The 19,753-nt window shown below is 41.0% G+C and overlaps 1 protein-coding gene across 2 annotated transcripts in view; it reads right to left on the reverse strand.

The window, feature by feature from the left end:
- LOC109916464 (coiled-coil and C2 domain-containing protein 1A-like) overlaps window positions 1–19,753 on the reverse strand; it is a 118,485-nt gene that overhangs the window by 84,073 nt on the left and 14,659 nt on the right. Inside the window, exons 6-19 of one of the 2 annotated variants that reach the window (XM_048617856.1) lie at window positions 19,143–19,491; window positions 16,953–17,077; window positions 15,732–15,804; window positions 15,433–15,531; window positions 13,361–13,491; window positions 12,494–12,566; window positions 10,726–10,847; window positions 9,271–9,397; window positions 8,302–8,474; window positions 5,464–5,586; window positions 3,905–3,963; window positions 2,728–2,844; window positions 1,515–1,588; window positions 591–649 (exon numbers count right to left, since the gene is read on the reverse strand). In XM_048617856.1, coding sequence (XP_048473813.1) covers window positions 591–649; window positions 1,515–1,588; window positions 2,728–2,844; window positions 3,905–3,963; window positions 5,464–5,586; window positions 8,302–8,474; window positions 9,271–9,397; window positions 10,726–10,847; window positions 12,494–12,566; window positions 13,361–13,491; window positions 15,433–15,531; window positions 15,732–15,804; window positions 16,953–17,077; window positions 19,143–19,491 — 1,704 coding nt within the window. Of the gene's footprint in view, window positions 1–590; window positions 650–1,514; window positions 1,589–2,727; window positions 2,845–3,904; window positions 3,964–5,463; window positions 5,587–8,301; window positions 8,475–9,270; window positions 9,398–10,725; window positions 10,890–12,493; window positions 12,567–13,360; window positions 13,492–15,432; window positions 15,532–15,731; window positions 15,805–16,952; window positions 17,078–19,142; window positions 19,492–19,753 lie in introns of both variants that reach the window. The other variant, XM_048617855.1, reaches the window with a different exon arrangement.

The raw sequence follows: 19,753 nt of genomic DNA on the forward strand, positions 1-19,753 counted from the left end.
TTCAAAATCTCCCCTCCCCCTACCGCATCCCAAAACCAGTCCAGCTCGTCCCTGCCTCCCTAACCTGTTCTTCCTCCCACCTATCCCCTCCTCCCACCTCAAGCCACACCCCCATCTCCTACCGACTAACCTCATCCCGCCCCCTTGACCTGTCCGTCCTCCCTGGACTGACCTATCCCCTTCCTAACTCCCCACCTACACTCACCTTTACTGGCTCCATCCCCGCCTCTTCGACCTGTTTGTTTCCTCTCCACCTATCCTCTCCTCTAGCCATCTTCTATCTGCCTCCCACTCTCTCCCTATTTATTTCAGAACCCCCTTCCCCTCCCCCTTTTCTGATGAAGGGTCTAGGCCCGAAACATCAGCCTTTCTGCTCCTATGATGCTGCTTGGCCTGCTGTGTTCATCCAGCCCTGCACCTTGTTGTCTCGGATTCTCCAGCATCTGCACTTCCTACTACCTCTGCAGATTTATCTTGTCTGATTTCATATGTTTTTCAATGTGAATAATATATATCCCCTTGGGCTATGGCCCTTCATTCAAATTCGTAACCAGCTGAACCAACAAACTCTTGCAATAAAAGATACTTACCGAGTTTGGGAAGGCAAATTCAAACTTGACAAAGGCATCAAGATCATTCGGTGCAATACCTGAAGAGAATAATTATCTGTAGTTATTATAGAGGTTAGGTTCAGCAACAGAGGTCAAAATTTAAAAAAAAAACCATTAATTAGGCAGCTCATACCAAGCCCATTAAGAGTGGGACACACTAGAAAAAACAACCAAAAGAACTGCGGATGCTGTAAATCAGGAACAAAAACAAAGTTGCTGGAAAAGCTCAGAATTCTGAGGAAGGGTCACCGGACCCGAAACGTTAACTCTGATTTCTCCTCCACAGATGCTGCAGGACACACTAGAAAGATTGGCTGTTCACAACATAACACTTGAAGGAAAATAACAGTGTGGAGCTGGAGGAACACAGCAGGCCAGGCAGCATCAGAGCAGTCTCAGGATGCTGCCTGGCCTGATGTGTTCCTCCAGGTCCACAGGGTGTTATCTCAGACTCCAGCATCGGCAGTTCTTAGTTTTGCCGCTTGAAGGAAAATGGTGTGTGAAAGTGAGCATCTCTCTCTACTAATGCAATGTGGAGAAGAATTTACGCAAAACACATTTCTCAAACTACAGTAAATCTGCTGGGATTGCATGTGTTGTGTTATTCAGACGGGAAGGTCTCCACCTTAAAAGCTCCACAAACAGCCTTGTTTGGAAGCAAAGTGAGCTGGAAGGAAGGTAGAATGAGGGAGAGTGGGGGTGGAAACCAGTTGGCACTGAACCGAAAAAGACAAGCAACTACGTAATGGAAAACAAACTCTGCTGCTGGCTCTCTGTTAGACCAGCAGCTGAAACAAACCATAGCTTCATGTGGAGACATGTCTTACTCTCATACCCCAGTAAGGGCCTCTCTACATCTAGAGCAGGTAACAGGATTGGAAATTTAGCAGCACATTTAATTACCTGAAGGAGCAGGCAGGTTGATTCCTTTGACAATGTGAAGGACCATGTCACTGTTTGAGAGATGGGGAAAAATCCTGGAATAAAGCAAATATCGACATTAAGTTGTATCGGTGCATCAGTCATGCTCCACATTAAGAAGCGACTGTATAATGTGGGCAGACACTCCAGTATGGTAATACTGCCATTGGAAAAGAAATGGTAAACTGACACACTGACTGCCTCTCCCAGAAGCTCAGGCAGACAACAAAGATTCCATGACTTTAAACATAGGGAGTAATAGGGAATAATCATAGGGAGTCATGGCCAACATTTCCACCTCAAATCAGCAAAACGAATAAAAAAAAAATTGACTCCTCCATTATTTAAAGTGGACTGCATGCAAAGAATAATTGCCAATGTTAGCAACTACTGCAATCCAGAAAATAAAATTCTTCAATGCCGCATTTAATTGTTGAACCTATAGATTAAAAACATTAGATTTATATTTTACAGTAACTAAAATGCAAACATCAGTATTTCTAATGCCACACGAGTGTTCTTCAATGTTAAGATTTCAAATATACAGCTGACCTAAATCTGCCCTCCGCACTCTAAGTTCCAGCATAATGTTTACACTACACAAGTATGTAACTGTATCCTCTTTACAAAGACTATACAGCACTGGGAAGAAGGGAAGGTTGGGGCTAGATTTAAGGAATCAAAATGGGGGGAAAAAAAAAGGACTTGTAATGATGCATCACTTGATCAAGTAGCTGAGAAACAATTCAAGACACTCAAACTGCAGTCACTGCTGAAAGCAAATTCAGCACCAGCAGCAAGGGGATAAATAAGGGAGGAATATTGGTCAGGGTACCAGGAGAATTGCTCCTCTTTATATAGTATTGGCTGATATTTAGCATCCTCCTAAACCACAGATTTGTCAAACCATGGTTTGACAACATATTCAAAATACAAACTCTCTACTGACTGCACTCATGTCAGGTCAAGTCAGATTATTTATCCAAGTTCTGAAGTACGATTCATTTGTCTAACTTAATTTAGAATGGCTAAGCCACCATCACTCAGATAATGTAATTTCATGAAGCTGTTAAGCATCGCAAGCAAATACTACTCAGTTGTCCTACAAAGGTTTTTTAAACTTTATATGAAAGCAAAACTTAAACGATTGCCATAGCTGAACAAACTAATGTACACCTCTATAGCTTATACTCACTGTACTACTTGAAAGGTTCTCTCCTCATAATGATACTTAGGTAGAGGACAGCCTTGGGCATGTGCCTGCTTCAGAATCTCGATGTTCTTTTTGCAATCCTCCGCCATTTTCTCAAATCTTAAGACACAAGCATATGCACACACAATGAAATTATTAAAACAGAATTAAATCTTTTGACATAAACAATGCTGTTTATTGCTTACTTACTACAAGGAACCATAACTCACTCTTATACAACTTTTAAGTTACTTAAATCAGTAAAGTTTCAATTTGCTTCTGCCTGTCTGTCATGGCTTTGAAGAGTCAACATTCCAGCCCCAACACTAATCACAGACAAGGGCGATATATTTTAGAAAAAAATTTCAGCATCACACAGATAGCTTTTGACAAAAATGTGAAAAAATAAAGCAGTGACAGTTTGGAGTCACACTGATGAAAACAAAGTAAACCATCAAGACTGCTTAACCTTTTGCTAAATATTCAAAAGATGCAAGGCTTCTTGATTTACTTGATTCATTCCCAATACCTTCATATCAAAAATGACCTGTGAAATTTAGGTAAACAATATTAAATGCTCCAACCAGGACTGCTTCTGAAAACCAGGAATATTCAATTCCAGAAATCGAGCATGAAATCACAAATTCTCCAGCTGAAGTGCACTGTATCCAGGATCTAATTTCTCATTTGTTAGACATTCTGAATACGCTGCAATGTTGAAAATGTGAAAATACTGCAGTAACACACTGAGAAATGAAAAGCAAGGAGCCAAAAGATAATAGTATTGTTAAACAAAACAAAAACTGATCTAGTTTGTCAAGAAGAGTCCAGATTCATTAAGTTTTGGCAATTCGAACATCTTATCTCAGGTGAAAATGCAAAACAGAGGAAATCTCACTATTTTTGGGACATGGAAAAAAGTTAAATCTAGGCAGCCAGGGTTTCAATTCCTGACCCAGCCCATAGCAATTCACCTGAGAGCAAATGGTTGTGTTGTTTTCCCATCCTTGGACAAGGATACAAGCTGGCATGCTTAGAAAAATTCTTAGAAAAAGAAGTTTGCCCATTGTTCACAGCTTGATTGGAACTGCAATATTAATGGATATCTTTTCATCTCACTCCAGATGACCAAAGAAAGATGTTCCACATCGCATTGTCAAAGATTTAAATCAGTACTCACTTGGTGGTCTCTGACACGCTTCCAAGATGTGTGTATTGCTTGGAGTACTCCATACATGTCTATGGAAAGATAGATAATACAAGACCATTTGTAAGCTAGATACTTCCAACTTCAGTAAACACGTTTCTAATTGTACTTACAGTGAGTACAATTGTAGCAGGCTATATTTCTGAAAGAGGCACAAAATTTCTGCAGGCCACAAGGCAATGTCTGAACTGGCTCCAAATATTTCAATAAATTAGCACAGAACTTTCTTCGTTTGTGATAATGTGGCTTCAACACTTGTACATCGCTGTTATAATGCATGGTTGCAGGATAAAGTCTCTGAAAATTTGTTCTGGCTACAATCACCAGATAAGTTAGCTCCAATGCTGATGTAGAAACATTAAAATTTGTTCAAATGCTTAAGAGTTAGTACAGCATGGAAACAGATCCTTCGGTCCAACTCGTCTATGCCAACCAAGTTTTGAACTAAACTAGTCCCACTTCCCTGCATTTGGCCCACATCCGTCTAAACCATTCCTATTGATATACCTATCCAATTGTCTAAATGTTGTAACTGTACCTGCATCCACCACATCCTCTGACAACTCACTTTACACAGGAAGTTTAAATAAAATTTACATTTATTGTACCGATACCAAATATCAATGCGAAAATTTATCATTTCTTACCACACCTCCCCCACAATTATTAATCACATCCATCACTTCTACTAAACATTACGATGATAGTATGAGGCACACAGTCTGGTCACTTGCTTTTCTTCCTCATAGCAACAAGGTGATTTGGTCAGTTTTGCACAGACATGCTTTGTTTTACCTTTTTATCCCTCCCTTTCCTGCTCCTCAAAACTTTTCACAGGCTCTGGTTCCCATTCATGTCAGGTACCCTCTACTCCCTGACCCAGGTATTCACATGACCATTGCCAAATTACTTAATCATGGGGGTGTGGGATGTGAAGAAGCACAGCTCTGGTCACTACTGTCCTCTCAAACTGCTGCCCAGCAGTGGTTTCTGGGAGATCTGGTCTAGTCTTTCCTCAACTTCACGGGTGCAGAACACTGGGATAAACTGCAGCATCAATTACTGCACTGGATGAGATCACCTTTCCCTGACCTCTTTAATACCTTGTAAACTTCCAACCAGGACATCCCTTAACCGTCAAAATTTCAGAGAATGGAACGCTAATTTCTTTAATTTCTCATCGTAACTCAATCCTTGGAATCCATACTGAACATTCCAAAATTACAAAATACTAGAGTTTCGCAGAGTCTGCATGTTAATCTTGACATTTCCGAGGAACTGATAGTCTAATACAACTAATATGACAAGGAACAAAATCCTGAATATGGGGAGAATAAAAGCCCTGAAATTTAGAGAAATTAAAATGGGTGCAAAGTGAACTTCATGTCAGAAACCTTGTTCACAAAGTCACTTAGAATTACTTAAATAACACAACAGCTACTTCCTTTATGATCATAAAATTTCATAACAACTGGAAATGCTGAACACAGCTTTTGCTCCAACTCTACATTACTAAGAATGTGTGAATTTACCTCATATTGCTGTTTCAACACCTCCATTAGCTGATGGTATTGCTGTGCAGTTTTCTGGGGTACGTGTACTCCTCGATTCTGCACTAGCACAAAGTCCTCCTCATTTTCCGGGGGCGCAGGCACCTACAAATTAATGAAAGTCATGAATCATTTGCTTTTCAAATGGTTTGCCATCAGCCTAGCAGATGCAGTAAGCATATGTGCCAATCTGGCACTATGAATCACCACCTATCCTCTCTATCTCAATGTCAGCATGGGCATTGTTAGCAGACGCATTTATATGACACTGAAGTCTGGCTGCCACTAGAAACATTTGACGAGCTAACCAACTTACTTGACATTTGCTTGGTCTCAACAGCATGAGGTGTTGGTCATTCGCATAAAGTTCCAGGTTTCTGAATTTATAAACCAAAGCCAGGATGGCTGTGCGTTAAATGTTCACTGATTCATGCTGTTAGCGTATTTGCATGAAAGTTTGGATGTGAAGCTTCCACGTTGAATAAGCCTACTTATACTTTATAAGGGCAATCTTTGACTTGATTGTCTTCTCGTGTCAATCACAGACTTGTTCTTCTTCTCAAAGATGTCATCACCTGCCTAGCTCCATACCCAATCCACCAAAGCTTCCTGTCTGGTTAATTTCAGCTCATCACACGCTCGTCTTTCAAAGACACTATCTTGGCCAAATCACAATAGCAACTTTTGTGACTGTTCTCCATTGTTCCTCTGCCCTCCTGTTTTCTCTCTCCATTTGTCAATGTTTTGCGATTTCCCCAGTGTGGTTCCATTCGAAGCTCAAGGCAACCAGCACATCAATAACAATGCCTCTTCGCTGCCCTAGCTACATTTCGTATGCATGTGGAGTCCCTCAGGGACATACCCTTTGGTCCCTTCACTTTGTCATATCAAGATTTCTTCCAAGTGGCACCATGCACAAACAGAGAAACCGATCCTCTAAGTATGCCAAGGAGACTGAACTCTACGTATCTAACATCCCGTCAACTTCTTGTATGTTCCAATTTCCTGTCTAAACACTGAATCAAAATCTTCTCCAACTGACCGTCAGAAAGACAACCCATTTCTTTCAGCCACCTGCCCCATGAAACTCAAGCCTTGTCCCAGACTTCAAGTATTCCCTGGGCTCACTCAACCCGAATCGTGTTTTGTACAACCCAGGCCTCAGATTTGTCCTATCCTCAAAGCTACGTGCTTCCACCTCCACAATATTTGCCACACCCATCCCACATCACTCCCAGAAAAAAATGAAGGAAAACAACTGCAATTACAGAAAGCAAAGGGGCTAGAAAGACTTGGCAGATCTGGCAGCATCTGTGCAGAAAGAAAAACCGAGTTAACCAGAGTTTCTCCAGCACTTGCTGTGATTTTTATTTCAGATGTCCAATATCCACACCACAGTATTTTGCTTTTGATGAACTGCATTTATGCAGTGCCTTTAATTATCTAAAGATACAAATGAGAATGACAGTAAATTCAGTGCCTCTGAAGGTGTTTTGCTCACAGAAAACAGACTAGCTGATTTGCACTTAGCAAGGTCCACCAATGTGATAATGAACAGTTATATTTAGTGATGTTGATTGAGATAAATATTGATCGAGAGATAAACATTTATAAGAATGCTGCGACTGAAGCCTTTTTCCACTCTTCCACACCTTCCTAAATCTTTACTCCTCCTCTCCAAGTTTAAGATTTGCCAAGGACCCAACATGTTGGTGAGGCACAGTCCATAAGTTTATCATTCTTATTTCCTTCTCATGCCTCTCTCTTTCTCCCCCCACCCCCTTCCCCAAGTGTTTTGTAATCTGGAGCATTTATAAAAATGAAACAAAACAAGCTGTTGTGGTTGTTGTTGTTGAACTGTTTAGACTCGATGTCAGTGACAATTCAAAAAGGGTATTGAAGGGCAAACACAATCACTGGAATTGTAGCTTGGCAAGAGGAAACAAAAAATTATTTAATTACTAAACAAAAGTGAAAAATCTGCTGAAAATCAAGAGCATTTGAGTTCCCAATTCATTTCCAACTCCAAAGTAGTCTAAAATGACAGTGCAAGACATCAAGTTACATTAAAGGTTCATTTTTGGAGATAACACACTTATTTGCATTTCAGCTTTCTTGTAAAACCCTTCATTCATGTCTCCAGTGCTTCGTGGTTGAGAATGTAGCAGGAATAATTGTTTTAAAAAAGATGATTCAGTGGAACAGGATGTTTATTATCTGATCAAACAAAGATCACAGCATTTGCTCTGATATTGAAGATATTGAGCTGGGCGTTGTTTTGTCAGAACGCAGCTCTGCCAAAGCTACATCAGCCATGATTCAGTGAGGCAAACCCTGCCCTCAGAGTCAGGATGTTGCGGGCTCAAAGTCCACTCCAGACATTTGAACGTAATCCAGGCCAATACCCAGCACAGCACATGAGGAGCACTACCCTGTTGGAAGTATTGTCTTTGAGGCAAGATGTGAAATCAAGGCCCCCTTGCTCTTTCAGGTAGCACAAAAAGATCCAACAGCACTACTTCAAAAGAAAAGGGATGATGGTACTATTGTCCCCTAATCAACACCACATTTAAAACAAAAGTGAATTGCTGTCTGAGAGAGAACTTGGTGTGCAAATCAGTTCAGGCATTTCCTGCTTTACAACAATAATGACTACATTAAAAACAAAGTGTTTCATTGGCCAGAAAATATTCAAGGACATCTTGTGGTTATACTGGTATGATATAAAGTGTTCCTTTCAACAGAAAGGAAACTGTGCAGTTACACACGGGCGCTTAGTCAAAAAGAAAAAAAGGCAATTCACAAAGAAAGTTCTTTTACCTTGGTAATATCTACAGGTAGCCCACCCTTGGCTGCCTCAATCATGGGGTCCAAGCCTTTTGCCTGCCGAAGATATAGTTTTGCTCCTTCAATATCATTCTTCTGCTTTGTACGGAGTGCTGCCTGCATGAATTGTTTCTTCCTGTTCTGCAAGAATTCCAACTGCTGTTGAGCTACACGTTGAAATAAAGAGATGAAAGAGCAGGTGAAGAATGAGGGGGGTCTTGTGGCACAGTGGCAGGGTCCCTACCTGAGCTGTAAGGGTGTAATAAAGAGATGCAAGGGGATTAGCCCAAACAAATTTGACGTGTTCCAATGGGCTGTAATTAGAGGCGCAGCCTTATGCCACACTGACTACAGAAACAAGAAGCTACAGTGTTCAACCTTCAGTCTGTGCTTAGTTCCATAAAAGCAATCCTAGGTGACAGGCAAGTCTTGCAAATTGGCCTCAGTATGCCTGGGGCAATACAGGGGTGTGGAAGGGGAAAAGCGAGTTGGGTCTCTTGAACGTAACCTTAGCCATAAGATGTGGATATCTGGATCAAACTTGAGTGAGATGCCTTCCTTAATTAAATGTTGGCGGACCTTGGGACTATGTTTACAGGTGAACAATGAGGGGGTCTTGTGGCATAGTGGTAGTGTCCCTACCAGAGTCAGATGGTCTGGGTTCATGTCTCACCTATTCTAGAGGTGTGCCAAAAAACATTCAAACTGGCTGATTATAAAACTCTTCACGTGAAGACTGGCCATTTAGGCAACATACCAAGGGACTGACAGTACCTCAAGTAACACCCACGGGACACTGAGGATATTTTCTCTTCCCTTCAACATTCCAGGAATGGTGTTTAAAACTTTGTGCCACCATTAGTCGGTCAACAGTCATCAAAATGAGTGCTTCAGACAAACTAGTTTAGATTGGTTTGCAGTGTATATTTTAAGCTTTAGATTTGGCTATTCTCCACCTGTTACCTTTGCTGGACATCTGTTTTTTTGCTGGATTCCCAGTGTTAGTGGGGACTGCTGGTGGAGCTCCTGAGGCTGAAGTCCTGGGCCGCGCTTGTGGTGCAGCTCTCTGAGCAGGTGCCTGCTGTAATGGCTTAAAGAAAATTATTGGAGGGAAAACAAATCTTAAAGTTACACATGATTTTATCTTTGCAAAACAAATTGACATGGCTCAAATGTTTCATTAAATGCAGGAAATAAATAAAAAGAACAAAAATAAACTCAATTCTGGATTTTGAGGAGCCTTAAGAATTCATTTAAGTAAAAAAAAAGACAATAAAGATGCAAACTTCAAAAATCAAAAGGACAATAACTTTCCCTTAAACTGATAGGCCAAGCAGATTTTATTGGCTTTTTCTGCTCAGGGGTCTCATTTCAAATCCATATAAAGCTGGATCACATTATTCTGCTGCCTGGTGGAGGCTTTATCAAAATGCAAACAAAGTGCTGGAGAAACTCAGCAGGTCTAGCAGCATCTGTGGAGAAAGAAACAGATTTAACACAGAGTCCAATGTAACTCTTCTTTAGAATGGCAAGGGACAGAAACTGAACACAAGAGAAAGATCTCAGTCTTTAACTTACTGAATAGAATCATAGAATCCCTAGAGTGTGGAAACCGACCCCCTGAAGAGCATCCTGCCCAGACCCAGAGCCCCAACCAGATCCCATAAATCCCCATTTACAACGGCAAAGCACATGCCTGGACACTACGGACAATCTAGCATGGTCAATCAACCTAACCTGCACATCTTTGGACTGTGGGAAGAAATCAGAGCACCTGGAGGAAAACCAGGCAGACACAGGGAGAATATGCAAACTCCACACAATCAGTTGCCCAAGGGCAGAATCAAACCCGGGACTCTAGCACTGTGAGACAGCACTGCTAACCATAGCATCACTGTGCCAACCTATAGGGTGGTATAGGAATACTGTGGCAATATTTATCACATTTTCCTTCTGTTGAAACTGCTCCTTCTTACGTCCCTGATTATTCTAAATCCTTTGCCAAGGTGCTTACACAACTCTGCTGCCTCTCTCCAACTTTGTACTCTCATGAAAGAGCACATTTTGTTGGCGAGACAAGGCAATTTCTTTGTGGAAGGTCTTGAAGTGTACAGAGGGAACGCACATTGTGCATTACTGCATAACGCATCTAGAAAGGAAGCTTTGGGTTCTTTGGAACGGAAACCAGAGCACCTGGAGGAAACCCACACAGACACAGCACTGGTTAACCCAAGTCACATAGCAACTTTAATATGCAACAACACAAGTGAATTACTAATACTAAAATCAGAGGAATTATAGATCATAGCAGCTCACGAATGGAATATAAACTGATTTCAAAGAGCAAAACATTTAAAGATACCAAAATGATATGTGGAATGACATCTCTTTCCAGACCACTATACAAGGCATACTTACCTCATCATCCTCATTATCATCATCGTTCACTTGCTGATTGGCTAACTTCATTGCACTCTCCAGCACTCCCACAATACTTTGATCCTGTGCACCGCTCTCTGCTCCCTGAAGTGGTGGGAAACCTTGTGGGGATGGGGCATGGATTGACGAATGAAAACAATTCACTGTGGCAGAAAAATACAGCGCTGACTTTAGCCACCATCTCTGCTACCGTCCCAGCTACCGGACAGCTATCAGCAATCAGGATTGACAGTCATTTTATCATCTTTCCATTTATGACCATGCCATAAAGCTATCTGTGTGTTACGAATGTGGACCAGACAACCAAATTTACATCACAATCTGCCTAATAACTTTTAAAGTAGATAAATTAAGAGATCTATGGGACTTTCAAACAGAATAGAGTAAGAAGATTCTGTAGTTTAGAACAACAATAATAAACTCAGATTTAAAGGAAGTATGCATTTCCTATATGCATACATATATGTTGTATATACATATACAACATTGAAATAGTAATATGGTACCAATATAGATCTTGTATTAACACTCAGAATTTAATTTGGTAAATATGGATAAGATAATGGTGACCTACAGCGGACATCAATTAGCAGAAATAATCAAGATGGATCCTATGGATTTCTCAGCCGTTACCTCCCAGACATTAATGGGTCATCAAATCTCATCAACTTCACAGGGGATTACAATTCTTCACATTTCCAAACCTGGCCTTTAAACGCCCTCAAAATCCACACCATTTCTGGTCAATTACCCTCATTACATGGGTCTAGGTCCCCAAATCCAAACTCGCACTCCATTACTGCTTCATTGACAGCTAGCTTCATCGAGTCAGTCTCGTCTCTGGCTTTGTCCCGAGCTCCAATCTTGCTCAGTTACATCAAGCAAATACTGATTGGGAGCTTTTTAACCCTCACTCTATAAGCTGTCCTTAAGTAATAATGCTCACAGAGTTCTTCTGAACATTTCCCTATTAAAGGTGGGCATTCTCGTTAACAATGCACTACATTGTGACTGACATGGGCACAAATTTACGCCCAATTGCAGAAACACTGTTGCTCAAGTTTCCAAATAACCAGGCAGAGACATTATGGCTTTTATAGAGTAGGACAGAGATTTTCCAATAACCTTTCACTGAAAGATGGTGAAGTAAATTTGTGTTTTCACTTCTGCATTCACCTTTCCAGTGAACTAACTGCTCTGAGTTGGAGTGTATTGGACTGAGGACAGCAAAGAGAAGCTGGAGGAGGGAGAACAGAAATAAACAAGTTAAAATCAGTGGTCACCGAGTGACACCATGTGGGTATAATAACTCCCTGCAACACAATGCTGCATTAATTGCCAGAAACACATGAAACAAGAGGATAACGGTGCACATTTCCACCCACTTATTTGATGCACTTGGACAATAATCTCAGTCTGGTGAATTATCCTCTCACTGGATCACTCGAACCAAGGCAGGCAAAATTTAATGGCATTTATGTTACAAAACCAATCACAGAAATGGAAGGTATGCAGTTCAGTCTATCAAACAGAGATTGTAAACTGCTTTGGATCTCCTGTGTTCAATACTTCCTAATAACAAAAAAAAAACACACAGGATATTTCAGAAGTTTGCTTCTTCCCACTAACCCCCAGAAAACCTTACTGCCCCAAGTAGTTTTCAATCAACATTCTTTATACCAGTGGTCTCATGATGTCCTGTCCAATAGCTTTGCATGATTAGGATAAATTAAAATCTGTTTCTTACCTGGTGGCACGGGGAGTTCACTCAGGTTAACATTCTTTCCTCCTTTATATGCTCGTATGGCGTCCTGGTATTGCTGAAAAATCAATTAAAAACAGTTGCCATAGCCTTAGAGGAGAGAATTGTCACGCTGAATTTCTGCTCCTATACCACCAGAGAAATTTTGAATCAGCTATGCATTTTTCCTTTGCATCTCAGTTTTCCAATTAATGCAAGCACTGAAATGTTAAAACAGCCCACAAGAGGTGGTGCAGAGAAATACAGGGTGGAATCTGTATTTCTATATTTTCTAATCAACCTGTTCAGAGATATTATGACACACCTCTGGACCAGGCGAGACTTGAACCCAGTCCTTCTGGCTCAAAGGCAGAGACATTACCATTGCACCACAAGAGCGCAAATATGTTCAAACACACCTGTGAATGTGAGAGAATAAAAAAGGGTAAAAAAACACATGTATGAACGGACAGTGACTTTTTCTGCTTTCAAAGAATGGATAAAAATGCAAGAGAAGCAGAAAGGAAAAGAATATATAAACTAGGGAGGGTGCCAGACAATACAGAAGGTAAGCATGATTGAACAAGATGGTGAGATAGATCTTGACTTTGTACCCGAGTGAAACAGTGACAGCAAGTCTGCAAAATGTTTCACGTGTCTCCAGATTTTATTTCTTCTTCCGCTAAATAACAAACAGGAGAAATACAAAACAGGCCAGTGATTCACACTCCCCTGCTTGCCAAATGGGAGGGCGAACCTTAATAGGGACAACACAGGGAGCCACGCAGACTCTTCAAAATCAAAATGTTAAATAGGAACAATATTTTAAATTTGCTAGTAGTTCTAAATGAGTTATTTTTGAAATGCATTTACCTTGACTATGCGTTCATGCATCCTTGCTTTCCGGTCATTCTGTGTATTCTTGGCCTGTGCAGCAGCAGACTTGTACTTGTCCATTCTCTGTTGAAGGGCCTCCAGGAGATCTTTAGGGGGAGGTGGAATAGCTGCAGACATAAAAAAACCCCGATTAAATCAAAAGGGGTTTATTTCTGTATTTGCAAATTTTGCATCAAGTCACTGGCTCCATAGGCTTAACCACATTTACCAAGAACTTGGAATAAACCCAAAGCTCCACTTAGAACTTTTATTCCCAGGTATGTTGGCTAACAGTGTGGACTGAAAATACAGAACAACCATTGTCTAAGTCAAGTTAGAATCCATCTTTACAGAGTTAGGACACGGAGCATGAGGAACTTATACTCTCCATTAATAATGGTATTGTACAATGAACCCTGTGAATTCTTTGAATGCACAAAGAATAACTGGAAAGTTTAAAACCTGGGTCTTCCTAGATACAGGAGTCTAATACATTTGCACTGCAAGGAGCAGCGGTTGTTCTAAACCTATACTTTGACAACTTGAAGCACAAGTATTCCAGTATGCGTAAATAATACACAAGAGTGCCGACCGAGTCTGTAGTAATATAAATAATGATGCTGTCTAACAGGGAGAAAATTTATGACAAGTTAGATATGAGAATATGAAATGCAATAGGAGTAGGGGGTGCCATTCAATATGATCATGGCTGATCATCAAACCTCAAATCATGTCTCACTATGCAAATATGTTTCGATCTTCTTAAAATCCATTGATCTATATATCTGTCTTGTATATACTGGAAAACTGAGCATCCACATCTCTCTGATATACAGAATTCTAAATATATTCAACCTTCTGGCTGAAAGCAATTCTCCTCATCTTCGTTTTAAATGGCCAATCCCCTCTTCCATGACTGAGCCCTGGTTCTGGACTCTCCAACACAGAAGGCAGCCATTTGGCCCATCATCACTCTCAAACGAGCATTTCCCGTCATGCCATTCTCGTCCCTTCTCCCCATAACCTTGGGCATAGTTCCTTTTCAAACAGCCACCTATTCCCCTTTAAACATCTCGACTGAATTGGCCACCACCACGTGCTCAGACAATGCACTCCAGACCTGAACCGATCACCACGTGAAATAGCTTTTCCTCATTGATTTTCCTACTCTACAAATTACTTATTATTTCTTAATTAATTTAAGACTGAGATGAGGAGGAATTTCTTCTCTCAGAAGGTTGAGAAATCCTTCTCACAGAGAGCTGTAGTGGCACAGCGCTTGTGTATAAAATAACTGGACTAGGCGAGCACTTATTGCCCAGCCCTAATTGCTGAGGGGGCTGATAGGAATCAGTCACAGTGTTGTGGATCTGGAGTTATATACAGGCTCTGGAGTTACATACAGGCCAGACCAAGCAGAGATGGCAGTTTCCTGCCCTAAAGAACATCAGTGAACTAGATGGGCTTTTCCAACTATCAACAATGGATTCATAGTCATCATTAGATTCTCAATTTTAGATTTTTTTTTTAAAAATTGAATTTGAATTACACCATCTGCTGTAGCGGGATTCCAACCCAGGTCCCCAGAACATGACCCGAGTCTCTGGGATAGCAGTCTAGTGATAACATCACTAGGCTGTCTCCTACCCGCTAAGGCCGAGAGAGATGGAATCTTGATCTGAAGGGGAATCAAGGGTTATAGGGAAAGGGCAAGAAAGTGGACATGAGAAATGAGGACATGACAGAATATGTAAAGAAAAAAAGTCCAAACAGAGAAGGAGTTACACTGGGCCTGGTTTTGGGAAATGAGCCTGGCGAGATGAGCAAAGTTTCAATGGGGGGGACATTTCGGGAGTAGTGACCATAATACTGAGAGTTTTAAGATACTCCAGAATAGGGATAACAGCAGTTCTCCGGTGCAGGTTTTAAACTGGGGGAAGACAACAATATTAGGCAGGAACTGGAGAATTTTGATCGGAGGTGGCTGTTTTAGGACAGAATTAGAAGAAAAACGTGGGTAATATGAATCATGAAGACGACATAGGATCAACCCTTCAAAAAGCACCCACCTGATGAAGAAGTCAATGGCTGTGAAGAAGCCGTCGTTGGGACTGAGGGAGCAGATGACGGAGGAGGAGGGATTGACACTTGGTCCTTTGGTAGACGATCTGGGGAGAGAATGTAGACTGAAGTAATCAAATGGAAACAGCCAAGTTAACTCTGCAACCTTGGACCCAGTTTTGCAAGCTCAGAACGAATACAGTTAGTCAAAACTAGTTCCGAGAAGACGGTGTAGAAATCAAAGGCCGGCTGACAGAAACATAAAGCTGCACTCATGACACAAATATACAACTGATCCAGTGCATACCAAAAGGGGGTGGTAGGCCACTCAATTCCACAGTCTCTCCTCTATCCAGTGCTTCAAGAATAGGGTCAAATTTCTGGTTTGAACAGAAAGAAAGAGCTTTTAATGGATACACGTTTAATCAACATTTTCTGGATGGCCTCCAATTGCGAGAAAGTCAAAACAGGAACCATGCTGGAGTGCCAGACTATCACCTCCCTTTCCCATCCTACAAATGCTACTCAAGGACACTGGAATAGGAGTCTGCCATTCAACTGGACCATGTCTGATCTACAATACATACACCTCCGTCCTTGCTTTGGCTAGCCTGAATACCTTCACCTAATAGAAAAAAAAATCAAGTTTCGGCTTTTCAACTTTCTTTCTTTGGTGAATCGTGTTCAAGTCTATAGTTAAGGGACTGACAATACCAGGGGAATGGAACAATTTCCATTTCAGATGCTTGGTGCCAACACACTCAAATGGAAGAGTAACTGCTTTTTTTCCCCCATTATCTTCACCAGCATCCAGTGGCCTCTCAACAAGAGGGACTCATTACTACGTTAGTTGTACAGTAGTTTTGTGCTTTGGATCAATTTAAGGGAAGCTTAAACTCGCAAAATACATGTCATAAGTACCTTTTTCATCATGGGGGAGGCGATGGCCTAGTGGTATTATCGCTGGACTGTTAATCCAGAGACCCAGATAATGTTCTGAGGACCCAGGTTCGAATCCCGCCATAGCAGATGGTGGAATTTGAATTCAACAAATGTCTAATGTCTAATGATGACCATGAATCCATTATCAATTGTCAGGAAAAACCCATCTGGTTCACTAATGTCCTTTAGGGAAGAAAACTGCCATCCTTACTTGGTCTGGCATATATGTGACTCTAGGCCCACAGCAATGTGGTTGACTCTGAACTGCCCCCTGGGCATTTAGGGATCGGCAATAAATGCTGCCTAGCCAGCGACGCCCTCATCCCATGAATGAATAAATAAAGAAAAAACCTAAAAACTAAGCTAGGCTGTTGAACCTAAATAGGTTTGTCTACTGAAGGATGGATCAGCCATTATATCTCAACATGGTAAAAAACTGAACATCAACAAATTCACAAAACATTTACAACACGCCTGAACTAACACTTTGCATTTTCAAGTCTCCCCACCTCACCATCACACCACCAGCCAGGTTTCTACCATTGGATTGAATTAGAGGGTTTCCACAGCTTGGCATCAGTCTCACCTTACTTATTCGGTATAACTTTGTTGCAAGCTCAGTGTCTCCACTGCGTTTGGCTTGAAGTGCTGCCAATTTGTACTCTCGTTGTCTGCTCATTGCTGTTTCTTTCATACTGGAATTCAACGATACTAAAATCGAGAAATCAAGGCTACACATAAGCAAAATAGTAATTTCTTGTATTCTTCCAGAAAAACATCCAATAACAGTGGTACCAAGGAGCTACATGAAGTTAGTTGTGTGCCAGTTTTCAGTTAATTGGCTGAGAATTTGAAGATTGCATAGAGCAGCCCAAATTCTTTCCCTTCCTCATGCTGTCCGCTTTTATACCAATAAGGAAATCAGTTCTGGATTCTCTTTAAACTTGTACAGCCTTCAAACTAAAAGGGTCTTTCTTCCCAAGAAGCATCCAGCCAATGACTTACTTTCCAGTTGTTGCCTTTGCACAAGATTTGTAAGGTTACACGACAGTCAGTGAAACAATCTTCACAGTATCACTTGATTCAATGGCTCCACAGTTAAAAGAAGGCACTGAATGACTGCTCCTATGATGCTGCTTGGCCTGCTGTGTTCATCCAGCCCTGCACCTTGTTGTCTCGGATTCTCCAGCATCTGCAGTTCCTACTATCACTGAATAACAGTAGTCAGGTTGAAGTATACCTTAGAAAGTCCTTGCTATATTTTCTAGGCTTCAAATTATATTTCTCATGTTCATCATCCAGGAGGACTCATATTAGCAATTCCATGTACTCCGTAAATCAAAAGATTTGTTCTTAAATACACAAATCTGCAATTTCCACCACAGAGTCATAGAGACTGTACAGAACAAAAACAAACTCTTTAGTCCAACTCGTCAATGCTGACCAGATATCCTAAATTAATCTAGTCCCATTTGGCCCATATCGCTCTAAACCCTTCCTATTCATGTCCCCATCCAGATGCCTTCTAAATGTTGTAATTGCAACAGCCTCCACCACTTCCTCTGGCAGCTCATTCCATACATGCACCACCTTCCACGTGAAAAGTTGCCTCTTATGTCCCTTTTAAATCTTTCCTCTCTCACTTAAACCTATGCCGTCTAGTTTTGGACACCCCTACCCCTGGTGAAAAAAGACCTTGGCTACTGACCCCATCCATACCCATGATTTTATAAACCTCTATAAGGTCACCCCTCAGCCTCCAACACTCCAGGGAAAATAGCCCCAGCCTATTCAGCCTCTCCCTGTAGCTCAAACCCTGGCAATATCCTTGTAAATCTTTTCTGCACCCTCTCAAGTTTAACAACATCTTTCCTATTGCAGGGAGGCCAGAATTGAACACAGTATTCTAAAAGTGGCCTAAAATTTTATTTAGGCCCAAAGATGATATTTTAATGCATTAAAATAAAAGAAATTCAAGTGCAAAGGGCTAGCGTTATGCAGTAGTTTCCTTAATCTTTGCAACAAAGGAACTTCTGCCAATCCCCACGTCTTTTCATTAACGTGGATCTTCCTCCTCATGCAAAAGACCAGATAATACAGGTTTCCTGCATTTAGGTCAGTTTGAACAAACGTAAAATTTCTTGGTTAACATTTTCAATGCAACAAGATGCAACATTATACTATTAATTTTAAAGCACAACATGAAACATTATGTTAATTTTCCTCATGGAGACCTGCCTATCTACTTTAAAGTGTACTTTAATAACAATAAGAAAGTGGTACATTAAAATGTAGAAGGCTTCAATGATTGCATTTTCTTAAACGTATTGCATCCAATAAGCAGAAAGATTGGCTTGACATTTTCAAATTTCATTTTCAAGCGTGAAAGTAACTAAGCAAAGACAGAATAAGATGCAAGTGCCACATTTAAGGATCCCCACATCCCCGAATAAATAAAAAGTAAAAAGTAAAAATATTCCAGTTGATTTCCTCATAAGATGAAACCTCCTAGCCAGTGTGTATCCATCAGTCAACATAGCAAGGACAACAGGGAGAACTCTGCTGTTTTGCTTTTAACTTGTGTCCTGGGACATTTTACACCTACTGGAGAGGGGACACGTTAATATTTCTTTCAAAAAAACAACACCTCCATTAATGAACTTTCAGCCTGTTGACGGAAAGGCAGGCAAAGGCAAATCTGTCAGTTTAAAGGGAAAAAAAAAGCACCCTCCAGAGATTGCAAATTTGCAGCCTGCAAATGCCATTCTGATCCTACCTGCTCTGTTATCTGACACTGGGGCAGCTGCCTCCATTTTGGCAGGCACTGGCACTTCCGCATGCATGTTTGGTCTTTTGACTGAAGGAGGTGGTGCAACCTCAGATACGGACATCTTTGGTTTGGGTAGTAAAGGAGGGGGTGCAGGCCGTGCTGCTGGCACTGGATGTACGCTGGGCACAGTCAAGTCAATCAAGACAGATCGGTCTTCTGTTAGCGGTGCTGATGTCCCGGGGACAAGCTGGGTTTTTGTGGCATTACTACTTTTCCCAGAAGCCACGGGGGGTGGAATGTCCTCTTCATTAATCTGCTTTCCCTTCTTCACCGATGTAAGCATGGACTGTAAAGTCTGAAGAAGAATACCAGAATAAAAAAAATTAGGGAAATGAAAAGAAATATAGTTTTCTGATCATAAGCATAGAGGATCAAAATCCTTGAATATCAATTTCAAGGCAGTAAAAGTTTAACAGGCTACCAAGAGTGGAAGGATAGTACCCAACTTCTGAACTGGAAGGCATAATCTAGGCTGGCTTTTCAATACAGTGACAAAAGGAGAATGCATTCAATATTCAAGCAGAATCACACCACATAGTATGTGTATTCAATTTGTT

Source organism: Rhincodon typus, chromosome 38 (assembly GCF_021869965.1).
Source record: "Rhincodon typus isolate 14 chromosome 38, sRhiTyp1.1, whole genome shotgun sequence".
Classification (NCBI taxonomy): Eukaryota; Metazoa; Chordata; class Chondrichthyes; order Orectolobiformes; family Rhincodontidae; genus Rhincodon; species Rhincodon typus.